Genomic DNA, 26223 nt, shown 5'->3' on the forward strand with positions numbered 1-26223 from the left:
GTCATATATATGGTGGAAGGGGTAATATCATAAACCAACCAACTCTAATCGAGAAGGTAAACATCTAGAGTTGGTGTCTCAAAAACAGGTAGAGCTATTTCTTCAGAGTCTCAGATAAATGTACGGTCAAAATTTGGTTTTAGTAAGGATCAAGTAATTGGCATTGGATGGAAGGTATAATTTTATCACTTGCCAAAGATATATAATTCTTGAAAAATTAAAAGAATATTTAATCTACTTGATACTCAATAATCTCAAGATTAAAAATTGATTCCTTGCTCATAACCATAAAAGCAACACACATTTATTTATTGCACAAAAGCGGAGAAAAGAAACAAAAAAAACAAGTTCAAACAAGATGCTGAAAATAGAAAGTACTACAGTGGTATATAACACTTCCACTTGTTTATGCATCATTACTCCTCTAATGTTGGGTGTGTACTTGGCCCATGATTTTTATCCTTATTTGCCCCCCATTTCTTGATCATTTCTTGTGTCAAGACTCCCTTGTCGACGAGCGTCTCTATTTCCTTTAACAGTGACCAACAAATTCCCTGTTGAATGTCCAGATACCCCCAAGTGAAAATTACAGAAGCTATTTTGATCATAGCAATGGGCATAAGGCTTTGGTGACACCTTCACCAATCTTGGTATAATATATTGACCTTTAACCAAATGAGGGTACAGGTCTGAGATAGATTCTTGAAACACCTTCAGAATTTTTCTCGCTCGCGAGGCTATCACCTTCTTTGATCGTTCTGAACGACTGAATGCTCTCATGTTATCGAGGGGGTTTTGGGTGCTCATTTCAGCTATAATTGGGGTAGTGTTCACCAGACTCCTTAGATTGCCCCTTGGGACCAAATCTTGAATCTGTCTTGAATTACCATGCTCTCTAATAGGTTCTTGATCATCAGACACTATCACATCGAACTCATCATTATCATTCAGAACCTTATTCACAGCCTTCACAGCGGGATCCTTTAAGGGTTTCTCTCCATGGAGTACAACATTTATCAGGTCCATCAGTTTTGTCATTTTCTCTTTTGAATCATTATGGGATTTTTTTACTTGATCAATCATCTCTTGTTGAGTCTTGATAAGTTGCTCTTGTAGTTTCTCAATTCTATCAACCCTTGCTAAAATCTCATTCATGGTTCTTATCCTTGTTTAGGAAGACCAAGTTAGCTCCACTTTGATTTCAGAAATTCTGTCATGGAATCCTCCATGAATTACTCTCATGTTTTCATGTTTAAATGTATGTAAAATAGTTTAAAACCAAATGTAATTATGTAAAAATGAAAATGTAAATACAAATGTAAAAAATGCAAATGTAAATATGTGAATGTAACAATAAAAATGCAAATTGTATAGTACAAAAGCAAATATAAAAGTATAAATGCACAATGAAAAATGCAAAGATGCAAAATGCAAATGCATGTATGAAAAGGTGTTTACTCAAGAGTGATCATCTTAGAACAGATTTCATTGAACACAAAAGTTTCGGTACATCAAACAAAACTTTACATATAAGGATATCTTTCAATCCTAACTTCTCCAAAGCCCAGTTAGTTTCCATTCATGCTCAAAAACTTGAGTCTTCAGTCTGCTTCATCTCCTTGTAAAATCAGGTTGGTCTATCAGCTTATGGGTCATATTGCTTGTCTGGACTGCGGCTTCTTCCATGACGTTCTCTTTCATCTTCTGTATCAATTCTTGAAGTTGCTTATTTTCCCTTGTAAGAGAACCTTTCTGTCCAAGAAGTTCTTGAACAAGGTCTTCATATAATTTGCAGTTCTTTTTTAGCTTGGTGACCCCTGTTATCCACTCTTCTGGGGTACTTCCTAGGCCAGCATTTTGAAAGGTTTGACTGATCTTCTGGAAATCTTCATGCATGGCTTCCATTTTTGTGCTCAATTTCTTTTTTTGATTCTTTAAACAACATGCTTGAGCTTCATAAAAACCTCCTCTATTTTGCGTGTCCCGACTGATACTCTTACTGTAGACTGCTTTTGGTATCAATCTGGCAGGATCTTTATGGAGTACTTTTGGTATTAATATAACAGGATCTCTGTGTGAATTACGTGCTTCTATCCTCAGAGTTTCCTCAGGATGTCTTTCCTTGGCCACATCATATTTTGTTTGATCATAAATTTTTTTGTCCATTTACGATTTCTTTCCAATTTGATGAACAGTCTTTCAAGTAAACACCTTTTGGTTATGTCATGATCAAGTAATGCAGGCACAAAACAAAAGAAATCAATATAAACAAGTTAAAACAAAACAAAATGTATGAAAAATAAAAATGAGAAAGGAAATAAATAAATTGGTAAGTACCAATTAATGAAAAGAAAATATTCTACCTATCATGGTATATAATATATCCTAACCTCATGCTTTCTAGTTTCATGTTTTTTTTGGAAAAATTAACCTAACCACATGATTATCAATTCACATGCATTTAAAAAAATCAATAAAAAACAAAAGTTAGAACTTATTTCTTCTTTGTGTATATATACCTATGAACATAGGTTCAGTACTGTCTTACATCAAGTGAATTTTTAGGGTTTATTACATGCAGAGTTTCAGTTCTAGGAATAAAGGTACTCGAATTGTCCTTGTTGATGCCCCCTTGGGCTGCCAACCCTCAATCCTAGTCCACTACAGACTTAAGCAGACCGAGTTCAATTCGAGGGGACACATTTCTTTATGTCTGACACGGAGAATAAATTCTCACGAAGACATAGAGCATATGAACCCCAAAAGCTACTTGCTAGGTCTGACACGGAGAATAAATTCTCACGAAGACGTCGCTTTCACTCCCACTTAAAAGGGACAAATCTCAGTTATGGAGATTATGTTTATGCAATACATGTGCTGTGTGTGAGGATAAATGTTCAAACCTCTGACAGATAAATAATGAAATAAAATACTTGAAAAATAAAATGAAACATTAATAATATAAATATTATGAAAATAATAAGTATATATAAAAATTTTGAAAAGAAAGAATTATAAATTAAATATATTTTTGAATTTTTTTAATTTCTAATAATAGAGAATATTTATATTTGAATTTAAAAGCTTGACCATGGTCCCCAGCGGAGTCGCCAAGCTGTCGTAACCGGCTTTCGCCCGGGCACGAATTTTTTACTCGGAGGGAAAAGTGATGTGAATAAATGGTTTTTAAAATGTTTTGGGAGTCATCATCGACCTTTTTGGGTCAGGTAGGTCGAATACCTAAAAATTATCTTTTAAAAGAGTTTTTAAGAAAACATCAGTTAAAAGATAAACTGATCTACTTTTTAACCAAAGATTTGTTCTTTTTAGAAATAAAAAGGGATTCGTGGTCGGTTACATTTAGGGAATGATTAGCACCCCTACAACGCCCAAAATTGGTACTTATTAATTATAAATTGTCTCTATTATTAGAAATTTAAAATATTCAAAGATATATTTAATTTATAACCATGTTATTTCAAATTTATTAGTATAATTTTAAGAAAATATATTAATATTTTATTAAACAAGATATTTATTTACTTAGAAACATCAAAAAAGGCTTCTAGGTGCTTTAAGACATCTCCTTTCTTAATATAAAAATAAATAAATAAATTTTAATAGAAAACAATATAAAAATAGATTTATATATTAAAATTTTTATTTTTATATTTTTTATATAAAAATATCAGAAAATGGACATCCAGTTGCTTTAAGACTGTCATTTCTTAATATTAATATATATATGATTAAAATGATTTAAAAATAATATATTAAATTTATAAATAGGATTTTCATAAAATAAATGAATATTATTTATATATATTTATAAGACTAAATAAATATTATATATTGACATAACTAATAAATAATAATAGTAATAGTAATGATAATTAAATATATATAAACGTAAATATATAAAAGTAACATATAATAAAATAATGTTTAAAATAAATAAAATTAAATCATAGTATTAAAATGTAAACTTTGTAAAATAAATGAAAATATTAATCTTAGGGACTAAATTATAATCTAATAAAATTAAATACCTAATTTATAATTAATCATTTTAAAACTACAGGAATTAGATATGCTATTTTACCAATTTATTAATTTAGGGACTAAAATAAAATTATATAAAACATCAGTTATTAAATGTAAAATATTAAAATTTGTAGACCTAATTCAAATTATTAAAAATATATGTATTAATGGTGTATTTTGACCTAATTAATTATTGGGGATAAAAATAAAAATGATTAAAATTACCAGGGACTAAATAAAGTATTTATCCTAAATATATAATTATATTGGAAATGACTAAATTATAATAAAATAAAATTACGAGACCAAATTAAAAGCTTAGAATTCAATTTCAGTTACTAAAATAAAAAAGTTACAAGGTTCAGATGGCTGCGGAAAGGGTTTGTCCATGCGTGTAAATTACGCATATACCCTCACCCAAAACGACACCGTTTTGGATGGGGTATATCCAGCACTCTCATTTCTTCTCTCTCAAAAATGAGAGAAGAAGAGCTCTCTCCCTTCTCTCTTAGTTTCCCTCACCGGAGGGAAACGATCTCCGGTCGGCAACCGCCAAATCCACCGCCGACCATCACATCCGGTGGCCGAAAATTACAAAACTCACCCCAAATTAAAGCTTGTTTTCCCCTAAAGCTAAATCCGGAGGTTTTTTAGCCTAAAATACTACTAAAATGCGTAGATCTAATTTTTTTTACCTTCGACCTTTAGCTTTCCGACGGCGCAAGGAGGCACTGATGACCGCTGTTCCGTCGGTAAGTTTCTCTTCTCTCTTTTCCTTGATGTTTTGGTGATTTGTGGTTGCTGGATTTCTTTTTTTTTTCTTCTCTGTGGCTGTTCTTCTTTCTTTCTTTTACTTTATGTTTTTCTCTTGGATTGCTGTCGTGGTTGTTCTCTTTGTTTGCAGGTGAACCGAGGCTTTATAGCCTCGTCGAGACGTTCATCAGACCGGGTAATGGAATGGCCCTCGGTGAGTCACCGAACTATGGTGGTTACTCACCATAGGGTAGCAACGTGGATGGCTCGGTGGTGCTTCTGGAGGCTTCTTTGAGGGCGGCGGCGGCAGCTGGAACGTCGACGTGTGGCGGCTGGAGACAAAGGCGGCGCCGCGTGGTCCCTAGGGTATCATAACCCTAGGGTTTCTTGTTGGAGAGCTTTGGACCGTTGGATCTTGCCAGATCCAACGGTGGAGATCGTTGGCGACTGGCTGAGATGATGGAAACCCTAGAAGGGTTCTGCTGGGCCTGGTCGGGTTGAGCTCCGGTCTGTTTCTTAACTGGGTTAGGTTTATTTGTAATTGGGCTCCGGGTTTTGGGCCTGCAATGTATTAAAATTAATTAATTATTTAATAATAATATAATATAATAATAAAACAAAATAATAATAATAAATAAAACAAATGAAATAAAAACTAGTGTCTTCAAAAATATTATTGGACACTGCAAAAAGATTATCTAGTACAAACTAATCGTGAGCTTTTATAATTAATCAACAGGGTAGTTAAACTCTCACTATTTGTATCCGTTTAACTATTTTTATAACAGACTAACTAATGCACATCTAACACACTTCATGTTCTCATTCTTCATGATAAAGCACTATCTAACACACTCGCTGCTCTTTTCTTCTTCATGTTTTATTTCTTCAGGAGAGTAAACTCTCGACTTTTTTCTTAGCTGAGTAAAAGAAGTGTAAACAATGGTTTTGTAAGGATATCTGCTGTTTGATTTATAACATGTACATAATTAACCAACACAGTTTCATTCCTCACTTTTTCTCTAACAAAACACAGGTCGAGTTCAACATGTTTCATTTTAGTATGATGAATCGGATTGACAACATAGGCAATTGCACGGGTATTATCACACCATCTTATCGGAGTGACTGAAGATTTAACTCCTAACTCTGTTAATAGTGACTTTATCCACATTGTGTCACTTACTGCGTTAGCTAAACTTCTGAATTCTACTTCTGCAGAAGATCGTAAATTAACACTTCGTTTTTTTAGCTCCATGAAATAGGATTTTCCCCGAGAAACATACAATATCCTCATGTAGATCTTCGATCACCATAACTAAAACCCCAAGAATCTGAAAAACCAAAAATATTTGAAGTAGAAGAAAAAAAAACTAACAATCTATGCTCTATAATTCCCACAAGGTAGCGTAGTATTCGTTTTACTGCTTTTCAATGTTTATCCGAAAGCTTGTGCATAAACTAACTCACTTTGTTAACAACAAATTGAATATCTGGTCAAGTGTTGTAAATGTGTTTGTAATGCTCTCACTACTTGTCTATATAAAGTAACATCTGATAAAGGAACTCCATCATAGAATGAAAGTAGAGGTGTGGTAACCATTGGTGTTGGCACTGCTGTTGCTTTTATCATATCAATTTTTTTAAGGGGCTCTGGAACATGTTTCTTCTGACTGAGAATAAGTCCTCTATTAATTGTTCTAACTTCATGCCTAGAAAACAACTTAGGTTTCCTAAGTCTTTTATATGAAAAGTAGTATTGATTTGGTTGATGATTGCATTGACTTCTTCTTTATCGGAACCAATAACTATTACGTTGTCAACATATACCATAACATAAATTTTGTTATTGCTTGTTTCTCGAAAATAAAGAGATGTGTCTGCTTGAGATACTGTAAACTTCAGATTTTCTACTAGGCAAGCTTTAAACTTATCCAACCAAGCTTTGGGAGCTTGTTTAGGGCCATAAAGAAATTTTTTAAGCCGACAAACTAGTGGTTTTCCATCTGATCCAAACTGTTCAAACCCTGGTGGTTGAACCACTTAAACTTCTTCCATCAAACTTCCGTTGAAAAAAGCATTGTTTACATCTATCTGCCTTAGAGTCTAGTTGTTGGAAAGAACCATACTCAACAATGTTCTAACAGTGACATGTTTAATAAAAGGTTCATTGTAATCAAATTTCGTCTTCTAAGAAATATCCTTTGTAACAAGTCGTGCTTTATATCTAGGCAGACTTTCTAACAGTGACATGTTTAATAAAATGTTCTAACAGTGACATGTTTAATAAAAGGTTCATTGTACTCAACAATGTTCTAACAGTGACATGTTTAATAAATGTTTTTCGGTTCAGAAAAAACCTTTGGCTTAAAAATTTCATTTTTTGATCTTGTACCAAAGTGTGAACACATTTGGCTTCCTTATTAGTCGAAGAAGATACATGTGTTGAAACAATATCGTTTGACGATTTTGAGAATTGGGTGGTGATTGAGAGAAATTTTGAGAACCTCCTTCTCTTGATTGATTTGATCGAAGAGAATTTATTGGTGATTGATTTGCTCAGACTCGTTTGAGGGTAGAGCTACACTTTGACCTGATGGAGAAAAAAACCAAATTTGATGTAGATCTCTCAACATAAGGTACAAAATAAAAGCTATCATCATTGAGCTGGCCATCAGACTGAATATTGTCATCGGCTGGTTGAACACTACTGAGCTGATCATTTCTAAGTTCAAGTTGTTGAATATCTACCGATTGAGCGCTCACATCTTGAGGTTGAGCAATCATGGGCTGAACACAAATGGGTTGCTGAGCATGAGCTGGTTAAAGCATCGTATTCACATGTTGAGTACGTACATGTTGCCAGTCATAGAGTGAAACTTGATTGGAAATAAGCTAGATTGAACAGACTGTACTGAAGTAACTTTATTCTTTGCAAAAAGAAATACATGTTCATTGAATTGGACGTGTCTAGATATAAACACTCTGCATTCATCATTAAGACATTTGTGTCCTTGCCGACTATAACTGTATCCAATAAAAATATAAGAGTTTGATATGAAATTCATCCTGTGTTTATTGTATGACCTAAGCAAAGGAAAAACATTGACAACCAAATATTCATAAGATTACATAATCTGATTTTTTTATCGAACAAAACTTCATATGGTGACTTACCTTGAAGTACTCTAGTAGATAATCTGTTAGTAAGAAATGTGGCAGTGTAAAATGCATCAGACCAAAAGTTGTGTGGCATCGAAGCTTGAGCCACAAGAGTAAGACATAGTTCAATAACATGTCTAGATATTAACCAAATGACCTATTTTTCCACACAGTTGACACTACGGAAGAGACCAACCACCACGTCTTCCTCCTCGCCCTCGATTTGATTGAAAAATCTACTGTGAACAACCTTGCAAAGAAGGTTGTTGTTGATGAACTTGAAAGTTTTGCTGAGAATACCCTTACTGCACATTATTCGAGTTAGGATACATGCTCTGATTAGAGAAGACTGCCTAATTAATATCGGAGCCATTATAAATTGAACTAGAATTGAAAAAGGTTGTTCGAACCACCAACAATCAAGTTTGAATTGTTAACCAATCTTGGACAACGCAAAACTGAACTTTGAGACATTCATCAAACTTGGACTTCTATCACTATTCTGAACCATATTAATTGCAAGAATATTTTGAGCAAGAGAATCTTGCTACCTAACTTCTGTATCTGACAAAACATTGCAGATTACATCAAGACTATAAGGTTGTTGACTAGAAACAATAACAGCCACAACAGGTTCATATTCCGACGATAGACCTGACAAGATACGCATCGCCTGATCTCTCTTCCTTAAACTCTTTAACGAATAATGAAGATGCATAATCCTGGTAGTTGAAGAGACTAAAAAATATTTACTGAAGCTGTTGTCAAATATTGCAAGCAGTTTGACACCGAACTAGGGCTGGCAAAATTGAGGGGCTTATAAACGCAAGAGCACTATCTTGTTGTTTATACTAGGGATTCAAATAGCGGAAAGTAACTGCAATAGCGGCAGTTATTTTGCGGTAGCGCCACCATCCGATATTCAAAAAAATAACGGTGGGTAACGGAATCACGTCAATAGCGGCCAATTGCGCCCGCAATTTAACAGGTAACAATGTATAGTGCCGATAATGGGACGCTATTACCGTTATCTACTGCTATTTTAAAAAAGAAGAAGGCAAAACTGAAACCTTACGCCGTCGAGCTTCTCCGCCGGTGAAGATGTTGAGCAGTAACGACGGACTTCCACTTTGTAGAAGATGAAACTTGAAACTTCTTTTCTTTGTTTCAAAAAATGAAAGGTGGAGAGGGGGAGTTGAGAATGATAGCAGAATTTTTTTTTTGTTTAAGACAATAAAAGGTTAGGAAAGGAGAGAGGAGTTGGCATATTTTTTTTAAATATAATTTTAAAGGATATATTAATTTGACACCTCTCCCACCTTTTAGAATTTATAATTTAATAATTAGTTTAAAATATATACTTTAATTTTTATTTAATTTAGTTTTAATTTCAGTAATCTAAATTTCTGTAATTTAAATTTTACATTTTAATTATATTTAATTTAATCATTTTAGAGTAAGTGGTGCGACATTTAAAAAAAAATCACGACCGATACAACCGTAATGACCGCAATAACATCCGTTATGACTGTAAACGTGATAAACACGACGCGACCGAAAACGTGACGGCGAACGCTATTTAAATCTCTGGTTTATACAAAAGATAATCATCATTCAAAATCTTTTCACCCGTTGCATTATCATATATTGAGACGGTGGAACAATAGTCCCATCTATATGACCCATCAAAGATAGGCTCTCAATGGTTAAAAAAAAAAATCTGTTTCCTCCATAGAAGATAGTTGGTGTCATCCAGCCTTATAGTTATGATCCTGTTACTGAAAGGCTTTGACACCGTCGCCATTGAAAACTTTAACGACCGAGCTTGAATATGTATCAAGAATTTTATCAAAATATCATATTAGACAGAAGATATGAACTCAAGATCTTAACCAAGAACATACAAAGAGTAACTGAAAGAAGAAATTATTCTGAAATATTATTGGACACCGTAAAAATATCTAATACAAACTAATCGTGAGATTTATAGTTAACGAGCTGCTATTTGTAATCATTTAACTGTTTTTTATAACAAATTAATACACAATTAACACATTTGATTTCCAAATTTTTTTCTCCAATATGCAGGTACTACTCTAAGAAACACAATTTGATCGCTAAGCGACCATATATGCAAACTGAGAAAATTCTTAAAAAGCTGTAAGTGAATACATAAAACACATAATCAAGCCAAGAAAGACATTGTCTGAACTTCCATCGGAGATTTTAAGGCTTCAGAGCGTGCCTTGCCCCAGCATTGGATGCATGGAAACCTTAAACAAAAATGGCATACAAATATATTTAAAAAAAGGCTTAAATATACAAAAGGTGTGCAACGTATGTTCGTTTTTACAGTTTAGTGTCTAACGTTTTTTTCGTTTCAATTTGGTGTCTAACGTTTCATTCCATTACTCAAAATGGGTCACGCCGTGACGGACTGTTAGTTTTCTCCGTTAAGTGACACGTGTCACAATCTGGTAATTTTAAAAATAAATATTAAAAATATTATATTTATAAAAAAAACCTTATATCTTTTAAATTACAAAAAAGCCCAAAACTAATACCGAAGCTTACACACAGTGGCGGACGGTGAGAACGACGACTACGATGTGATCCACTGGTTGGATTTTGAGCGGACGGCGACGAGGAAGATAAATATGGTGGCGGTGAGACGAACGGAGGTCCGAGGCGACCGTAATCGTCCGAAATTCGAGGCGTTGGGTGGGTTTTCGATGAAACTTCAAAGGCTTGATTTCGACGAACAATGATGTATATATACAAATTGTTTTGGGGTTTTGAGATGACGACAACGAAGAAACTAACTATGGTTGTGATTAGACGAACGAATGTCTGAAGCGGCTGGAATCGTCCAAAATCCGATGAGTTGGGGTGGGTTTTATATCCCGGAATTGTAACATCATAAGCCAGAGCTTGCACTACCTCTCCTCCGATCCATTTTCGACTGCAATGTATTTATCTCCACCTTTTCCCTCTCCACCATCAAACCCTCCCTTTCCCTAAAATCCCTTTTCTCCCTTCTTTACTCTGTAATCCAATTTCTGCCCAGCCATGATATATACATTTAAGCCTTCTTTTTTCTCGTTTTTACTTATAAACACTCTATCAAACATTTATCTCCACCTTATCAATCGCTCCTTGAATATTAGTTTCGAGTAAAGGTGATTTTTTTTTCTTAAGATTCAATAGTTTGGTTTCATCATGTTTCTATATTATTACAAACAGAGCAGTTGATTGTAAAGTCCTTGCTAATTTTTTCTCTTTCTTTCTTGATGCCTATAATCATATTCCAACCCATGTGTACAATTGTCACCATGATTTGCTTAATTACTAAACATATGCCTGCAGGTTTATGGTTGATTCCAAGAACAATATTCAAGAAACAATGAAAGATGACTTTTGCTTACTTGAATATTCGGATGATTTGGAGAGGGATAGTGATGATGACGGTTTTTCAAGATCTTGAACAATCCCGGAGCACTAAACTCGGTTTTTCAAGTAAAATTTTAATGGGTCTAGGCTGAAACCCCTAACGGATTCACCATGGATTCCTCGGGTTTCGGTGCTCTCTTTCTTGGTTTTGGACAACAAAGAAGCAAAATTCTTGCTAGCTTTGAGTGAGTTGTGCAAACGAAGCGGAGGATTTGGGAGGTGAAAATTAGAAAGTGGAGGTTTTGGTTTACAAATATAGTCTCCATGTAATCTGAAGAATTTTAAAAATAGAAACTGAAACGACATTGATACTGATAAAAGAGAGGTATTTAGATCAGAAATGGCCTATCCATTTTCTTTGATTTCTTTAGGCATCTTAGTGTTCATGAAGCAAGCATCAAAATTATGTGAAACTTGAATCAATTTTAGTGCATCTCTTTCCTCTTTCAGAACATTCCACGGCAACTCTGAGCTTTTTTAGGCGTCTGAATATCCATGGAGACGGAAAAAGCAGCTGCAAAGAGATGAAGAAAATATAGGCGTTGGGGTTAGAGATGGTAATGTTGTTGTGGAGCTGGGGCGATGGGTAGGGTAGGGTAGGGGAAAGGGTAGTTTTTGTATATAATTAATTTTATTTAATAAATTTTATTTATTCAGATAAAAAAATTAAGGGGTGACGTGATATATTTTAATTGGTCATTAATTCTTTTTTTTTTTAAATTAGAATTGAGATAAACTAGCTAATAATTTAAATTTTAAGGGACAAAATGTTATAAAAGGTATTTTAAGATACAACTTGTTTTTTTTTATAAGAAAGATACGACTTGATATAAATAATATATTTTTAGAATGGTGCCTTTAAACTTTTAAAAATTTAAATAAAGAGGTCCTGTAAATTAGGGGTGTATAAATTCAGGTATCCGGATCTTTAGATAATTGATTTTTCGGCCCGTGTTTCGATCTAGATATTACAGTACTCGGATTTTGCGAGTACCTAAATACCTAGTTTTTTTAATTATTAATTAAAAAAACACACACAAATTTAAATATATATATAATATTATTAATAATTAAATATATAATAATATAATATCATATATATAATATATAATAATAATTAAATATATCATATTATTTTATATAAAAAAATCTCTAAACGGGTACTCGGGTAATCGGGTATCCGGAAAAATTCAATTTTGTGACCCGAGCCCGACCCGGTCGGGTAATTTTTTTAGAAATTTACTCGATTTTTTTAGGTTCGAGTCGGCGGGTCGACTAGTCGGGACAACTGGATCAGGTATTTTTGCACACCCCTACTGTAAGTTATGGAGATACACCGAGAGGAAGATGAAAATATAATTACTTTTTTATTTTATTCAAGAATTTTTGGGTATTTAATAATAGGTCTCTAATAATTATTAGTTTATCCATTAATAATATAATATAATATAATATGACTCATCAATAATGTATGAGATTTATGCATACATAATACATTAAATATAATCTCATATAAAATATCGTAAATACAAATAGAATGACATGAATTCAACGATTGTATATGGATGTTGCTTCCGCAAATATTGTTGGCTTTTAAAATTTAATTATTATTTTAAAGTAATAATCTTAATTAGATGATCGTTAGGAGAATAATGCTGGAAGAGATGAAGATTTCAATCATTAAGCGTTAAAATGATACTATAAAAATTATTATTCCAAAATACAATGATAGTGGACAATTATTTTACTCAATGATAAAATTTAGATATATTTTGAACCACATATGACATTACAGATTTTTATGGACAAAACGAAATACAAATGTTATAAAAAAAACAAAAGAAAAAGTTGATAACCTTAATATATTTTAGTTTTTTAATAATTTTATGTTGGGTTTTGATAATACCAAATTTCATGTGAAAGCCACATGGTATGCTTTTTAATTAGTTTTTTTTTTTAAATAATCCATTATAATCGATTAATAATGCATAAAAACGATACTAATTTGATTATAGCAATATTTGCTTTCGATTGAAAGCCAAAGCAAAATTATTGAAAAAAATGAAGGAATAATTCTAAATAATTATATTGATGATAAAACAAGAGAGATTAAATCAAGGTCATTGATAAGCCAGCCAATGGATGGTCAGAAAACCTTCTATATCTTCTTGTATTATGGATCAATTAATTGCTGTTGCTGTAGTCTGTTTCTGTGGGGACAAATTACATCATCCGTTGGTATGTTGGGTTAGTGAATGGGGAATACACTGTTATGAGTCGTAGTAGAGTATAAAAGCTTTTGTAATGGATGGGGTCATCAGTGAGGGTGATCACAAGGGATTTGGCCAAAAATATCAGGGCATGAATCCCATTTCCCCTGATCTCTAGCCTCCCAATATCCACCAATATAACGGTAAGGGTCACTGTTTTTATCCTTTGCAAACCACCTTGGCTTCCACCCCCTCTCTTGCATCTTTCGAGCCTGTTCACACCATCATTTACAACTATCAACCTACTTGCCCTTCAAGGCTACAGGGAAAATAACTCTACATTTCTCTAGGGGATTCTTTTTTTTACTGATTACACCATGTTTTTTCTGCAGTGTAACTCAACTGTCATATGCTTCCTAGTGAGGATGCTAAACAATACAAATTGGATGTGATGGTGCTTTGGGTATTAACTATTGACCACTGTTTTATCAAGGCAAACATAGGTCTAAAACTTGGAACCTAGAAGGAAAAAAAAGCAATTTTGGCAATCATAGTTTCCTAAATTCTCTAACAAAGAGAGCAGTTCATGGTGACACTTATATCCATGGCTTGCCAATGTGCACCACAGACACAGAGAATTGACAATAAAGATGAAACAAACTGTAAAACTTACCTGTCGTTGCCGCTGTTCCAACCGCAACTTCTCTGAATTTGCCATTTCATACTCCCCATTTTCCAGATACCTTTGATCGGGTCTCAGCCTTGAATCAGTAGGAGGTAGCTTTTCCTGCATACAGAAAGGGGATTAAACAGCATCCCAGTTATAGTGTATGCAGGCACAGCGCAATGGTTAAAAGTTGTTCCATTTCCTTATGACATAAACATAAACATCCGGTCAAAACTATTATATTAATCACCTTGAGACCAGGGGTGAGCTCATTCAATGTGATGGCAAAACGTGTTAAGTTATATCTGGTGGGATTTTTCGGAGGCTTCCTCCGTTTCCAAAGTAGATTGGCTTCCGATAGAGACCCTTGCCCTTTTCCCTTGGAACAATCTCCATTCACATAATGCATGCTTTCATTCCATTTTCCAAATATCGTAACCACTGTCTTTCCATTCCTATCTTGAACTGTACCATGTACCTGAAGTGCAATCAATTTTATATTTAAAAAAAAACTAGGATAATAGAAAATATCGTAATACTATATAAATACATACTTGGTATAATTGTATAAAATGTTTTTGAGGAAAATGAAATATAACCTGGTGAGGATTTCTGTCAACAATAGATTGCTCCTTGAATTTCAGCTTACACGAATATTCAAGATTACCTTTTACGTGCATAGTACCACTGTGATCACAGTACAATTTTCCAAGTATGAGATTGTATATTGATGTTGTAACCTGGGAAAAGAAAGTCCGTTTTCAATTGGAAATCAAATATATCTTCTACATGCATGCACCACAATTTTCAATTGTATGCAACAAATATATGTCTACGTACAAGCACATGCCGGAATATGTGTGTTAACTTTTGGGGTTATACCTTACTCCACTGGAACACTTCTCCATCTTCAAACTCCAAGGTCAAAACACCAACAGGATCAAGTGTAATTGAGCGACCCCAAAATTTGCTCTTCAAATTGCTATCACCCCAAAATTTCCATCCTGTGCCCTGACAATGACATGCTACAACAGTAGGATGATGACTGACCTGACACCAAATATGTAATAATTATCAGACAAATTAATAGATGATATTAAAACATAAACAAAGAAACAAGATAAGAGATGGCTATGGTTCATGGAGATATATACACAACATATATAATAAGCACTATGCGGTTCTTTTACCAGTACCCTAGACGGTGCAGGAGGTATTGATGCCTCAACAACCAAAGGAGAGCCACTAATATTGCCAAGACTTAAGATCTCATGCATATGTAGTTTAAGATTGTCTATTCAATGTTCGGCGTCATCTGCAACACTCCTGTAACCTATTTCCCTTCCCCAAGTAATTTGACAATGGCAAGGTTGATTTCACCTAATGATAGAAAGCTACTAGCTTCATTTATAGTTAGGCACCCTAGAAATATAATTTTAGTCGATGTCTGGTGACCGAAAAGCTTGTTCCACTTGTTTGCTTTGTTAAGGTTGAACCCGTTACAATGTTTTCAACTTAGCTGACTTTTCTATGAGAATTTAGACCAAAGTAAAAAGGAAGCAGTAGAAGAAGAAACTAAGAGAGGAAACCAGAGAGAGAGAGAGAGTGGAAATCCTCATTCTACCTTTCTACTCAACAAAGTATCAATAATGTACTAAATTTGCAAAGCTCTTGCAGTAAAGCATTTTGACATCAGGGATATAAAAATAGGTTTAATTTCAGATCTGTACATAAAAAGTCAAAACTAAGTGCAATGTTCCTATGTCTGAAAATTACACATGAAAAAAAGGTTTTGAGTTTTGTGCATATCGAAGTTTATTGTTAAAATGACTCTTTGTTGATGAGGTGAACAGACACATTGCCTGTCAAAAGGTTGATTTTAGAAGTGAGGTTAATGCACAATGAAGTTTGAAGGCAACTTTGTGTAAATGCAGGAAAACAAAGATAGACATGGATATACCACATCTTGAATATAGACAAACCTTCTCTGAGAAGAAGCGAACGCCTTTATCTGGATAGTCAGCCTCATATGTTTCCCCTAATAAGGGATTAAAAGGTTTGCACATTCTTCCTTCAGTTGAAGAATATCCAGACACAGCAAATGCAACCACATTAAGAATTCTCATGAGACCATTCCCCTGCACGTTTTAGAGGGGGAAAATTATGTGTGAGGAGAATCTTGCCAAAGATTCAGATTGTTGAAGTTCATGATGAGAGTGGACTGGTATAAGCATATAAAGGATAGATGCGTAACAGAGAGAAAAGAGGCTGGGAATCAGATAAACGAAAGATGCATAGATAATTCAAGGAAGTGCATGATAGTGAAATATTAGAGTAAGAAAACTTTGTATTGCAATCAATGCTCTTTTTTCTTAAACAAAATAGTACGGACCTCTATGACTCACCCTATTCCCCCATTCATTTGCACGGTCGAGTAGATATGAATATTCCAAATCCTCAAAACACTTTTGAAGAGAAGAGAGAGGCTCATTGAAGTAAACAGGAAGACAAACTTTTGCAAGGTCTTTCCCAATATTATCCTTAATTATTGACCATAGACTTACACCCTTCTCCTTTTCAACTGGGTCAGGCAACTTCTTTCGTCGTTGAATGAAAGGAAAGTTACTTCCAACCGATTTGATTGCAGGATCGATGTCATCTTCAGAACCAAGAGTATTAAGGCCTTCATCATCTGAAGAGAGAATTTGAGTCCGGAAATCAGAGCAGTTCTCTTTGAATGAACTTGATGATAAAAACTCGCAAGTATCAAAGAAATGATGGTCATCTTCATCAGTTTCTTCTTCTGCAGCATCAATTCTTTCATTATCATCATCTGAGTCAGTTGTATATCCTTCTGAGTAAGAATTTGGAAAAAGAAAAAATGATATCAATGGAGATGCTATGAACAGAGAAATTTATATAATCAAACAATCATCACTATAAATACCTATTAAACTTATTAAATGGAACACATAATAAGGAATAAAAGAGATGAGCATTAGCCATACGTGATCTAGTGGTCACATAATGTAAAAAAACAGGGGTCCTTTACTTCCTCCGCTTAACAAGCATTATAAGTTGTCTACAAATAAGTACAGGTAATCGTAGTACTCCGGCACACTGACTAGAGAACAGAAAATAAACTTCATATCTAATAACAAACTGTGAACACTGATTATAAGCATCAACCACATATCTAGGCAGATAATCATGGGTCCAGCATAAATTGGCTTATAGAACCAGCAGTTGTAAGATATAGTCTTACTGCCTAATATCTTACCACTAGACTTCTCCTGCGTTGTCATAGAGGAAGCCCCAAGATTCAACTTGCTTTGGCTCTCAATGATCACTGTATCTTCCAAATCAACCTTTTCCGTCTACAAAAAGAAAGTGCCAAAAGCAATTTCTTAGCCGAAGATTATGAAAAGAAGTAAAATTTCAGATATTAATCTCTAGTCATACCAGCAGTTACAGGCTGAAAATAAGTTATGATTCATTTCAACAGTTTAACAAAAGCCAAAATACACCCTTTTCAGAATTCCAAAAGAAAATGGGTAAGAAAGAACATGACGAACTGATGTAATTGTTTCTGAACAATAAATTCAGTTTTAAAATTGAATGCCGCCGAAAGCCGTAAATTTGTTAATTTACTTTACCTCTAACTGACGCAAGGTTTCGATTAGAAGACACTGTTTCTGCGAAAGCAACAGCAGCTGCTTCTGCAATGCTGAGAATTCTGTCCTCATAATCCCCTCGCTATCTTGGATAGCCAATTCGCTAACCCCTTCTTGCATCAACCGTTGCCTCAACTTCTCCGTGGAAACCACCGTATTGTTCACCTGAGCCATGAGCTCGCTATTAGGTATCCTAGGAAATAAATCCTTAACCGCCTGAAGTGCTTCCATCCACGCAACCCGATCGTCCCGCGTCTCGGCTCGTAAATGAAGCATTTTCGTTCCAGTGTAAATCGAGAACCTCTTATCATCTGATTTGGTTTCATGGATCGAGGAAACCTGAGACAACAAATTCAAGAAATCAAAAATCAATTCAAATCAGATTCTATTTTCATTAATTCATGTTCGGTTAGTTTTTTTTTTCCTTCTTTGAGTTGACCTTTAGGTGGACTTCACCGAAGGGTTTGCGACGGCCTGGGGAATGCCGAGAAGTGGGTTTGCGACGGCGGGTGATAATACGTAGAGACTTTTCGCCGATAACTTTGCACCGCTTTTCCGTTTCTTGGCTGACGATGATCTTATCAGGTCCGTGGAGTTTATAGTACGATAACACCCCGTCTTGCAAAACGAACCACCTCGGTTTCCAACCTTTCCCATAATTCACCCATTTGTAAAGCACTCCAGAAATCCCGTTACCTACAATGTTTTTTAGCTTCACATCCACTAGAGGCGAAGTAGCGAGAGGCGTCGTCGCCTCGTTCCCCAAATGCATCCAGTTTCTCTGGCTCATCCGATTATGATTCGCGCTATTGCTACGATGATAGTGAGGCCGGTCGCTATGATTGTACGGGCACTGCCTTTGGTCCAAGGATCGGGACGATTTGGACCGGAATGTAGACCCGGAAGAGAAGGAGAGAGGCTTTTTCAAAGGAATATTCATGTTGATAACGTCGTCGGAAAGTGGTTGACCGGTGAATGTTGCTTGCCCATGTACGGTTGTTCCAAACAGAAAAAAAAAGAAAAAAAAAGAACTCGCATGAATAATTGTCAATTATTAAGAAAATGAAGTGAATAATTGTCAAATATTAAGAAAATGAAGTGATTGAGAGACTACGGTGTCGGTAAAAGCTGACGAGGCGACGGAGCACGGTGGCGTTGCGGTTAAAGTAAACATCATGGTTGTGTTTGGTTTTGTTGGATTGGAAATTTGTTTTTTTTTTTTTTCCTTCTTCCTATATATGTTGATGTTAGTGCAGTTTGTGGATGGAGACGGTTACAATAATAATATGACTAAAAAGTAAACAAGGACGGACGTTGTTGAGGACAGGGCTAGCCGTTGGCTGGAACTTCGGGCTGTAACCCCACTGAGAAGAGGGAACCAAAATCAATGTTTCGGTCATAGGTTGAAATTGTTTACAAATTTGGAGTGATATTTATAATGATCATTATTAGGCTTCAACTAAAATAAAGTCCCTAAACTATACCCATTTTCTACTTTAAGCCCCTAAACTATTTTTAGTCAAAATAAGTCCTTAAACTATTATATGTAACCACTTTAAGTACATAAACTATTTTTGGTGCACGAACCAAATCACCTATGTGCTAAAGGAATTGTTGTTATTCCTTGAGTACTCGTGTTCGAGCATCATAGATGTTATGGTGTGAGCGTTTATTTTAAAAAGTTGATAGTTTATCTTTGAACATATTGTCTTGTACTTATCTCATACTAATAATAAAATTATTTTTGGTCAAAATAAGTCCTTAAACAATGTCTTTTTTTTTTGCTTCAAGCCTCTACATTTTTTTTGCCAAAACAAGTACCTAATTTTGTATAACGTATCAACATCTTATTAGTCGAAAAATATTTTTCTAAGTGAAAATGATAGGGCTTGAAATGATTAAATATAATAGTTTTAAGTACTTAGTTTGACCAAAATATAGTTTAAGGGCTTAAAACAAAAATATGGCATAGTTTAATTACTTATTTTTACTTTAAGCCTAATAATTAATATTATTTTATATATGAGGAAAGTAGACAAATGGTCCTTTGACTATATGATAATATTTTATTGAGTCTCTTTTGACTTTTAAAAGTTAAAAAATAGTCTCTCAACTATCAGGTGCTTCTTTGTTGAGTCTCTCAATTATTAAAAGTAACAAAATAGTCATCCGACTATTTATATGTTTTAAATGCATCCTTTTCTATTAAAAATTTACAGTCGTCTGAGTTAGATGTTAACATGCTCAGTAAGATATAATAAAATTTGATCTCATAATCTCAAACGACTATACAACTCAAACGATTTTGAGATCAAATTTTATCATATCTCAGTCAGAAAGTTAATATCATCTTAAATGACAGTTAGTTTTTTTAACATAAAAACATGAGTTTGGGGTATATGAATAGTTAGATGATCACTTTATAACTTTTAATAGTCGAATGACTTAACAAAGCAACATCTTATAGTCGAGTAATTATTATGTAACTTTTAATAATCGAGAGACTCATGAAAGTAACATCTTATAGTTGATGGACCAGTTATGTATTTTACCATTTCGATGCGGATGATGATTTTGATATTATTTTATAAAAAAATATTTTTAAAAATATAAGAGTAAAATAAATTTATGATACTCAAATAAAGCACGTGCGCTCATGTGCAGGAGACAACAATATAGGGTGGTTATGTGCATGTGAACGCTTTGACTTCAATTATTTAACGAGAGTCAATTCTATTATATGTATGCCGTTACTGTTTGATCTGCTTCATAATCGTATTTATATTTTTGATTAAGTTTAGTCATTGTTTAATTGAACAACTAAATACATCGACGACTTTAAATCTAAGGTCTACTTTGACTATATCTTAAATTCCTAAATAATATACGTCTATAACCATCGCTAGACTTATTTCTTTTTCATAATATTTCGCCCACATAATTAGTATAATAATACAATAATAAAAATTATAAATTGTTGATTTTTTTTAAAATCTGAGAATAACATGTTTAATGATAAAACGCGTTTCTCTTTGTGAGAAAAGGTTTTAATTTCCCCCGGGCATTAGGGAAAATGGATAATTAATGAGTGGATTTGTGATTAGGGAGGGAAAATGTAAAATGAAATTGACAATCGTGACCATCATCAACTACCCACATGAAATGCCTGTAAAAGCTATTTGTTCTGTTGTGCTTTGCAGTGTCAAAAAGCTTTTGAAGAGCAGGCGGGTATGACAAATGACCAATCGCTAAACGATGTTGACAAACTCACACCGCTGCATACCAAACAGCAGGAGACCATGGAACATAATTTCCCTTGTTATAAACAAGCTCAATAGCTCATATTTTGGGACTATAATCATATGAGATAAAAACAAATTAAACTAAGAGAATTACCCGTAAGAGATCCTTACAATTGGATACCCAAATTAATCAAAATAACTATAATTATATGATACATAAAGAGGCTGACAAGAAGTCTTAACTAAATAATATCAAGTAGCAAAGACATTTTCTTTTCGACCTAAGAAACTATGTCCAGACTGCTGGACATGAAACAGAAAAAAACCCAACAAATACATGGTACAGAACACAAACAAAAGAAGAACATTGTTGTGCCTTGGATTTTTAGTCGTGGATGAGTGACTGACTGTGACTGTGATTCTAATTTTAGATGAGGCTATTGTAGAAGGCGGCTACTGTGATGCTAAGAAATTGGCATCTATTTTTTCTTTAATTTTTACACTAACAAATATTTCACTCTGTTGATCATATTTTTTTAATAATAAAACAGCAAGTTTGATAAAAGCAGATACAATCATGAAATCTCTCAAGGATAATGCTTCATCTCGGATACCACAATTATTTTCCTTTTTTTACATATTATTACAAAGGGACAAAAATTGAGCTCAACTTTGGCATCGTACAATCGCAACTGATAATTTGAGAAAATAAAAATGAAGATAAAGAAAACACAAATTTTACGTGAAAATCCCTAAATAATATAGGGTGAAAACCACAAACAAAGATAGAAGGATTTCACTATGAGAAAATAAGAATTACAACTTCTCTCGATCTAACAGGGAGAAAAAAATAACAATTCTCTCTTGATAAAAAGGAGAAAACAACTCTCAAGAAAATTCTCTAATTTCTCTAGTATTGGGAGAAAACTAGAATGATTTGGGATGATTTTGAAGCTAAATGGGTTAGGGTATTTATAGTTGAAGCTTAAGGACTAATATTGTAAATACCCTAAAATGTAGGGACTAAATTTACAATTTTTCCATACAAAAAAAATATGCTCCTTTTTGGTGCCCCCTCTTTTTGACTAATTTTTCAGTGCATCATTTTTTGACTTTTAACAATCTTCCACTTGAAGATTTGATTGGAATAATCATATCTTCACACCATTCTTTCTACCTTGTACATCTTTGTTGTATTCCAATGCTCTTTGTCTGGATTCTCCATGTACAGACTAACCACTCCCACTGCTTGTGCAATGTCTGGTCTTGTGCATATCATAGCGAACATTACACTTCCCACTGCCGATGCATACGATACTCGAGACATCTCTATCCTCTCTTCTTCACTGCTAGGACTCATACCGGAGGATAATTTGAAGTTAATAGGAAGAGGGGTAGAAATTGGCTTACAATCTTGCATGTTGAATTGTGACAAGATCTTCTTCAAGTAATTCTTTTGTGAAAGCCAAATCTTCCTATTACTTATGTCTCGGTAAATTTGCAACCCTAGAATTCTTGTTTGCTGATCCCAATTCCTTCATTTCAAATTCCCTAGCCAATTGTACCTTCAATTCTTCAATATGATCTTTGTTGGGTCCTGCAACCAACATATCATCCATATACAACAACAATATAACAAAATCGTTATCACCAAACCTCTTGAAATAAGCACAAGGGTCTGCATTAAGTCTGTTGTATACAAGGCACATAATGATGGAATCAAAACTCTTATACCAATACCTCAGCTCCTGCTTTAGACCGTACAGAGATTTGTTCAACCTACAAACCAAGTTATTTTTTTTCTTTTTCTTCAAAACCTTCCGGCTGGAGCATATAAATCTATTCTTCAAGATTTCCATGAAGAAAAGTTATTTTAATATCTAGCTGCTCTAGATGTAAATTCAATGTAGACACATTGCCAAGACTACTCGAACAGTTGTTAGTCGAACCACAGGAGAAAAGATTTCATTGAAATCAATACATTCTTTTTTAGCATATCCTTTGACCACCAGTCTTGCACGATACCTCTCAACTTGATCGTTACCATTTCGCTTGATTTTGAAGACCCATTTGTTACCAATTGGCTTCCTTCCTTGTGGTAGTGGCACAAGGTCCCATGTATTATTTTTATGAAGGGCTTCAATTTCTTCTTGCATCGTCATCATCCACAGTGAAGTATCTGAGTTGTTTATTGCCTCATGGAATATTAATGGCTCACCGTCCTCTATTAAAAGGCAATATGCAATATTTTCTTCTATAACATAATCTGAGTTTCAATTGGGACATCTTCTCACACAATCTGATTGACGAGTTATTGGAGCTTCAGAACTCTATGGCTTTTGTTCTTCATGTGTTGGTTCTGCTTCAGAAGAATCTCTTTGTTCAACCTCCTTTTCCACATGTATCTGTGTAGTATCTGACTTTTCAATGCTACTATCTTCTTCTTTTCTTTATAGCTTATCTTCTACAAAGATAACATTCATGTTAATGATCACTTTGTAGGCAGTGGGATCCCACAAGTGATACCCTTTTATATCATTAGCATACCCCAAGAATTTGTATTTCCTGGATTTTGGATCCAACTTTGAAATTTCTTGGGAGTAATACATCACGTACACTATACTTCCAAATACATGGAGGTTTGAATAATCAGCTGGTTTACCAGTCCACATCTCCATCGGTGTCTTCAGCTCTATTGCAGTTGATGAAACTCGATTCTCCAAATAACAGGCGGTATTGACTGCTTCTACCCAAAATGATTTTTCTAGGCCTGCAGCCCTCAACATTGCTCTTGTTCTTTCTAACAAGGTTATGTTCATCCGCTCTGCCACTCCATTTGTTGAGGAGTGTTCGTCACTGTGAACTGTCTTTAGATGCCTTCTTTCCTGCAAAAGTCATCAAATTCTTCACTTGTGTATTCTCGTGCATTATTTGTTCGGAAACACTTGATCTTATTTCTATAATCAAGTTTCAACCGCGCTTTGAAGTTTTTGAAAGTTGAAAACACATCTGACTTCTTCTTAATAGGGTATACCTAATATCTCCTGGAGTAGTCATCAATAAATAAAACAGTATTTTGCTCCGCTTATGGATGTAACTGGCACTTGCCACATGTCAGAATGAACCAATTATAGAACACTTTTGCCTCTAGAATTTGACATGTTGAATTTTAACCGATGTTGCTTACTTGTTATACAATGCTCACACAAAGTAAGTGATACCTTTGTTAAGCCTGAAGTAGCTTTTGCTCTACAAGGACTTTTATTCCTTGTTCTGACATGTGTCCAAGTTTCTGATGCCATAGCATTGTAGAATCTGAACTACATGAGGAAACATAGGCTTCTGCTTCTAGCAAAGTCTCTCTCTTCAGCATGTACAAGTTTGATGTTATCTTTTCACCTTTCATCACCACAAGCGCTCCACAGAACACCTTCATGATTTCTTTTCGTGTTTCAATCTTGCTTGCATTATTATCCAACAATCTGTAGGATAATAAATTTTTCTTCAAGCCTTTCACGTGCTCATATCTCGAACAACTTTAATTGTTCCATCATACATCTTCAATTTGATGGTTCTCATGCCAACGATCTCTAAGGCATGATCATTTCAACTATACACAGATCCTCCTGAGATAGGTTCATAATGATAAAACTATTCTCTTCTCGAGGTCATGTGATATGTTTCTTCTGAATCAATGAGTCATATATCTGTAAATCTCTTTCTACCTCCACGGTGGTTGACGCTTCACAACATAGAGCATCTTCATCATCTGAAGTGTTTGTGGTATTGCCTTGTGGATTGAAGTTTTTACCTAAACTCCAACAATCCTTCTTCAAGTGACCATTCTTTCCACAGTTGTAGCACTTTAAATTCTTCTTGCTTCTCGACTTTGATCTACCATGTTTGTGACTGCTGCTTTGGCCACGTTCTATTGATCTCCTTCTCATCGTTGTCAACGTTTCTGCTTGTTATAGATTTATTTGTATGTCTTCCTTGTTTTTGCGCCAATTTTCTTCTTGTAGAACAGAAGCTGCAACGTCAACAAAGACTGGACTGGTGACATTATTGTTTGTCAAGTTGATGATTAGTTGATCATACGATTCAGGTAGACTTTAAAGTAGAAGTTCAGCACGTTCTTGTTCTCCTATTGTACATCTTAAGGATGTAAGCTGAGAAAATAAAGCGTTCAGTGTACTTAACTGCTCCGTCACTGAAGTAGATTCTGGCATACGGAGAATGTACAATTTCCTCTTAAGGAAAATTTTATTGTGCAACGATGTGACCACATATAGTTTGGTGAGATGATCTCATATCTCCTTAGTTGTCTTCTTCTCCTCAATGCTTGACAATACTTCATCTGCTAATGCTAGATGAAAGTTTGTCATAGCATTCCCGTCTATCTCGTTCCACTTACTGTAATCTGTGAAATCTACAAATCTACCAGCCTTTCACTGATAGCCGTTAGACACCCGTCTTTCCTTAGTATGACCTTCATCTTCAATTTCCACAATGAGAAATTTCTTCCATTGAGCTTTTCAATATCAAATTTTGTTATCATAGCTTCTATTACTGATGGCTCCCACTATTTCACTATCGTTGAATAATTCTCTGGAATCTTCAAAGAATGTGTAATACCTTCATACTTTCTTATGTTGGAGGATCCACCTTTTGGTGGCAACCACACATACAATAAGTAGATATTACACACTCTAATCTGGCTCTTGATACTAATTGTTGCAGAATACGGCTATCGGATAGAGCAAAATCGCAACTGATAATTTGAGAAAATAAAAATAAAGATAAATAAGACACAAATTTTACGTGGAAACCCCCTAAATAATATAGGGTAAAAACCACGGGCAAAGATAAAAGAATTTCACGATGAGAAAATAGGAATTACAACTTCTCTCGATCTAACAATGAGAAAACAATATCAATTCTCTCTTGATAAAAATGAGAAAATAACTCTCAAGAAAACTCTCTAATTTATCTAGTATTGGGAGAAAGCTAAAATGATTTGT

At 34.4% G+C, this 26223-nt stretch overlaps 1 protein-coding gene across 2 annotated transcripts; it reads right to left on the reverse strand.

Annotated features, from left to right (window-relative positions):
- Nucleotides 1-13592: 13592 nt before the first annotated feature.
- On the reverse strand, nt 13593-19154 carry LOC120216934 (oxysterol-binding protein-related protein 1C-like). 2 transcript variants are annotated; one of them, XM_039214210.1, is made up of 10 exons: nt 18400-19154; nt 17943-18299; nt 17567-17663; nt 16692-17137; nt 16269-16424; nt 15169-15336; nt 14886-15026; nt 14537-14764; nt 14293-14406; nt 13593-13891 (listed from the first exon to the last, which is right to left on the reverse strand). In XM_039214210.1, exons 1-10 carry the CDS (start codon nt 18898-18900, stop codon nt 13727-13729), a joined length of 2373 nt encoding a protein of 790 aa, XP_039070141.1. In that variant the 5' UTR covers nt 18901-19154; the 3' UTR covers nt 13593-13726. The 2 variants fall into 2 exon arrangements, with proteins under 2 accessions (XP_039070141.1, XP_039070140.1); XM_039214209.1 differs by having other exon boundaries at nt 16692-17140.
- Nucleotides 19155-26223: the final 7069 nt, after the last annotated feature.

Source organism: Hibiscus syriacus, unplaced genomic scaffold (assembly GCF_006381635.1).
Source record: "Hibiscus syriacus cultivar Baekdansim isolate YM2019G1 unplaced genomic scaffold, ASM638163v2 tig00110174_pilon, whole genome shotgun sequence".
Lineage (NCBI taxonomy): Eukaryota > Viridiplantae > Streptophyta > Magnoliopsida > Malvales > Malvaceae > Hibiscus > Hibiscus syriacus.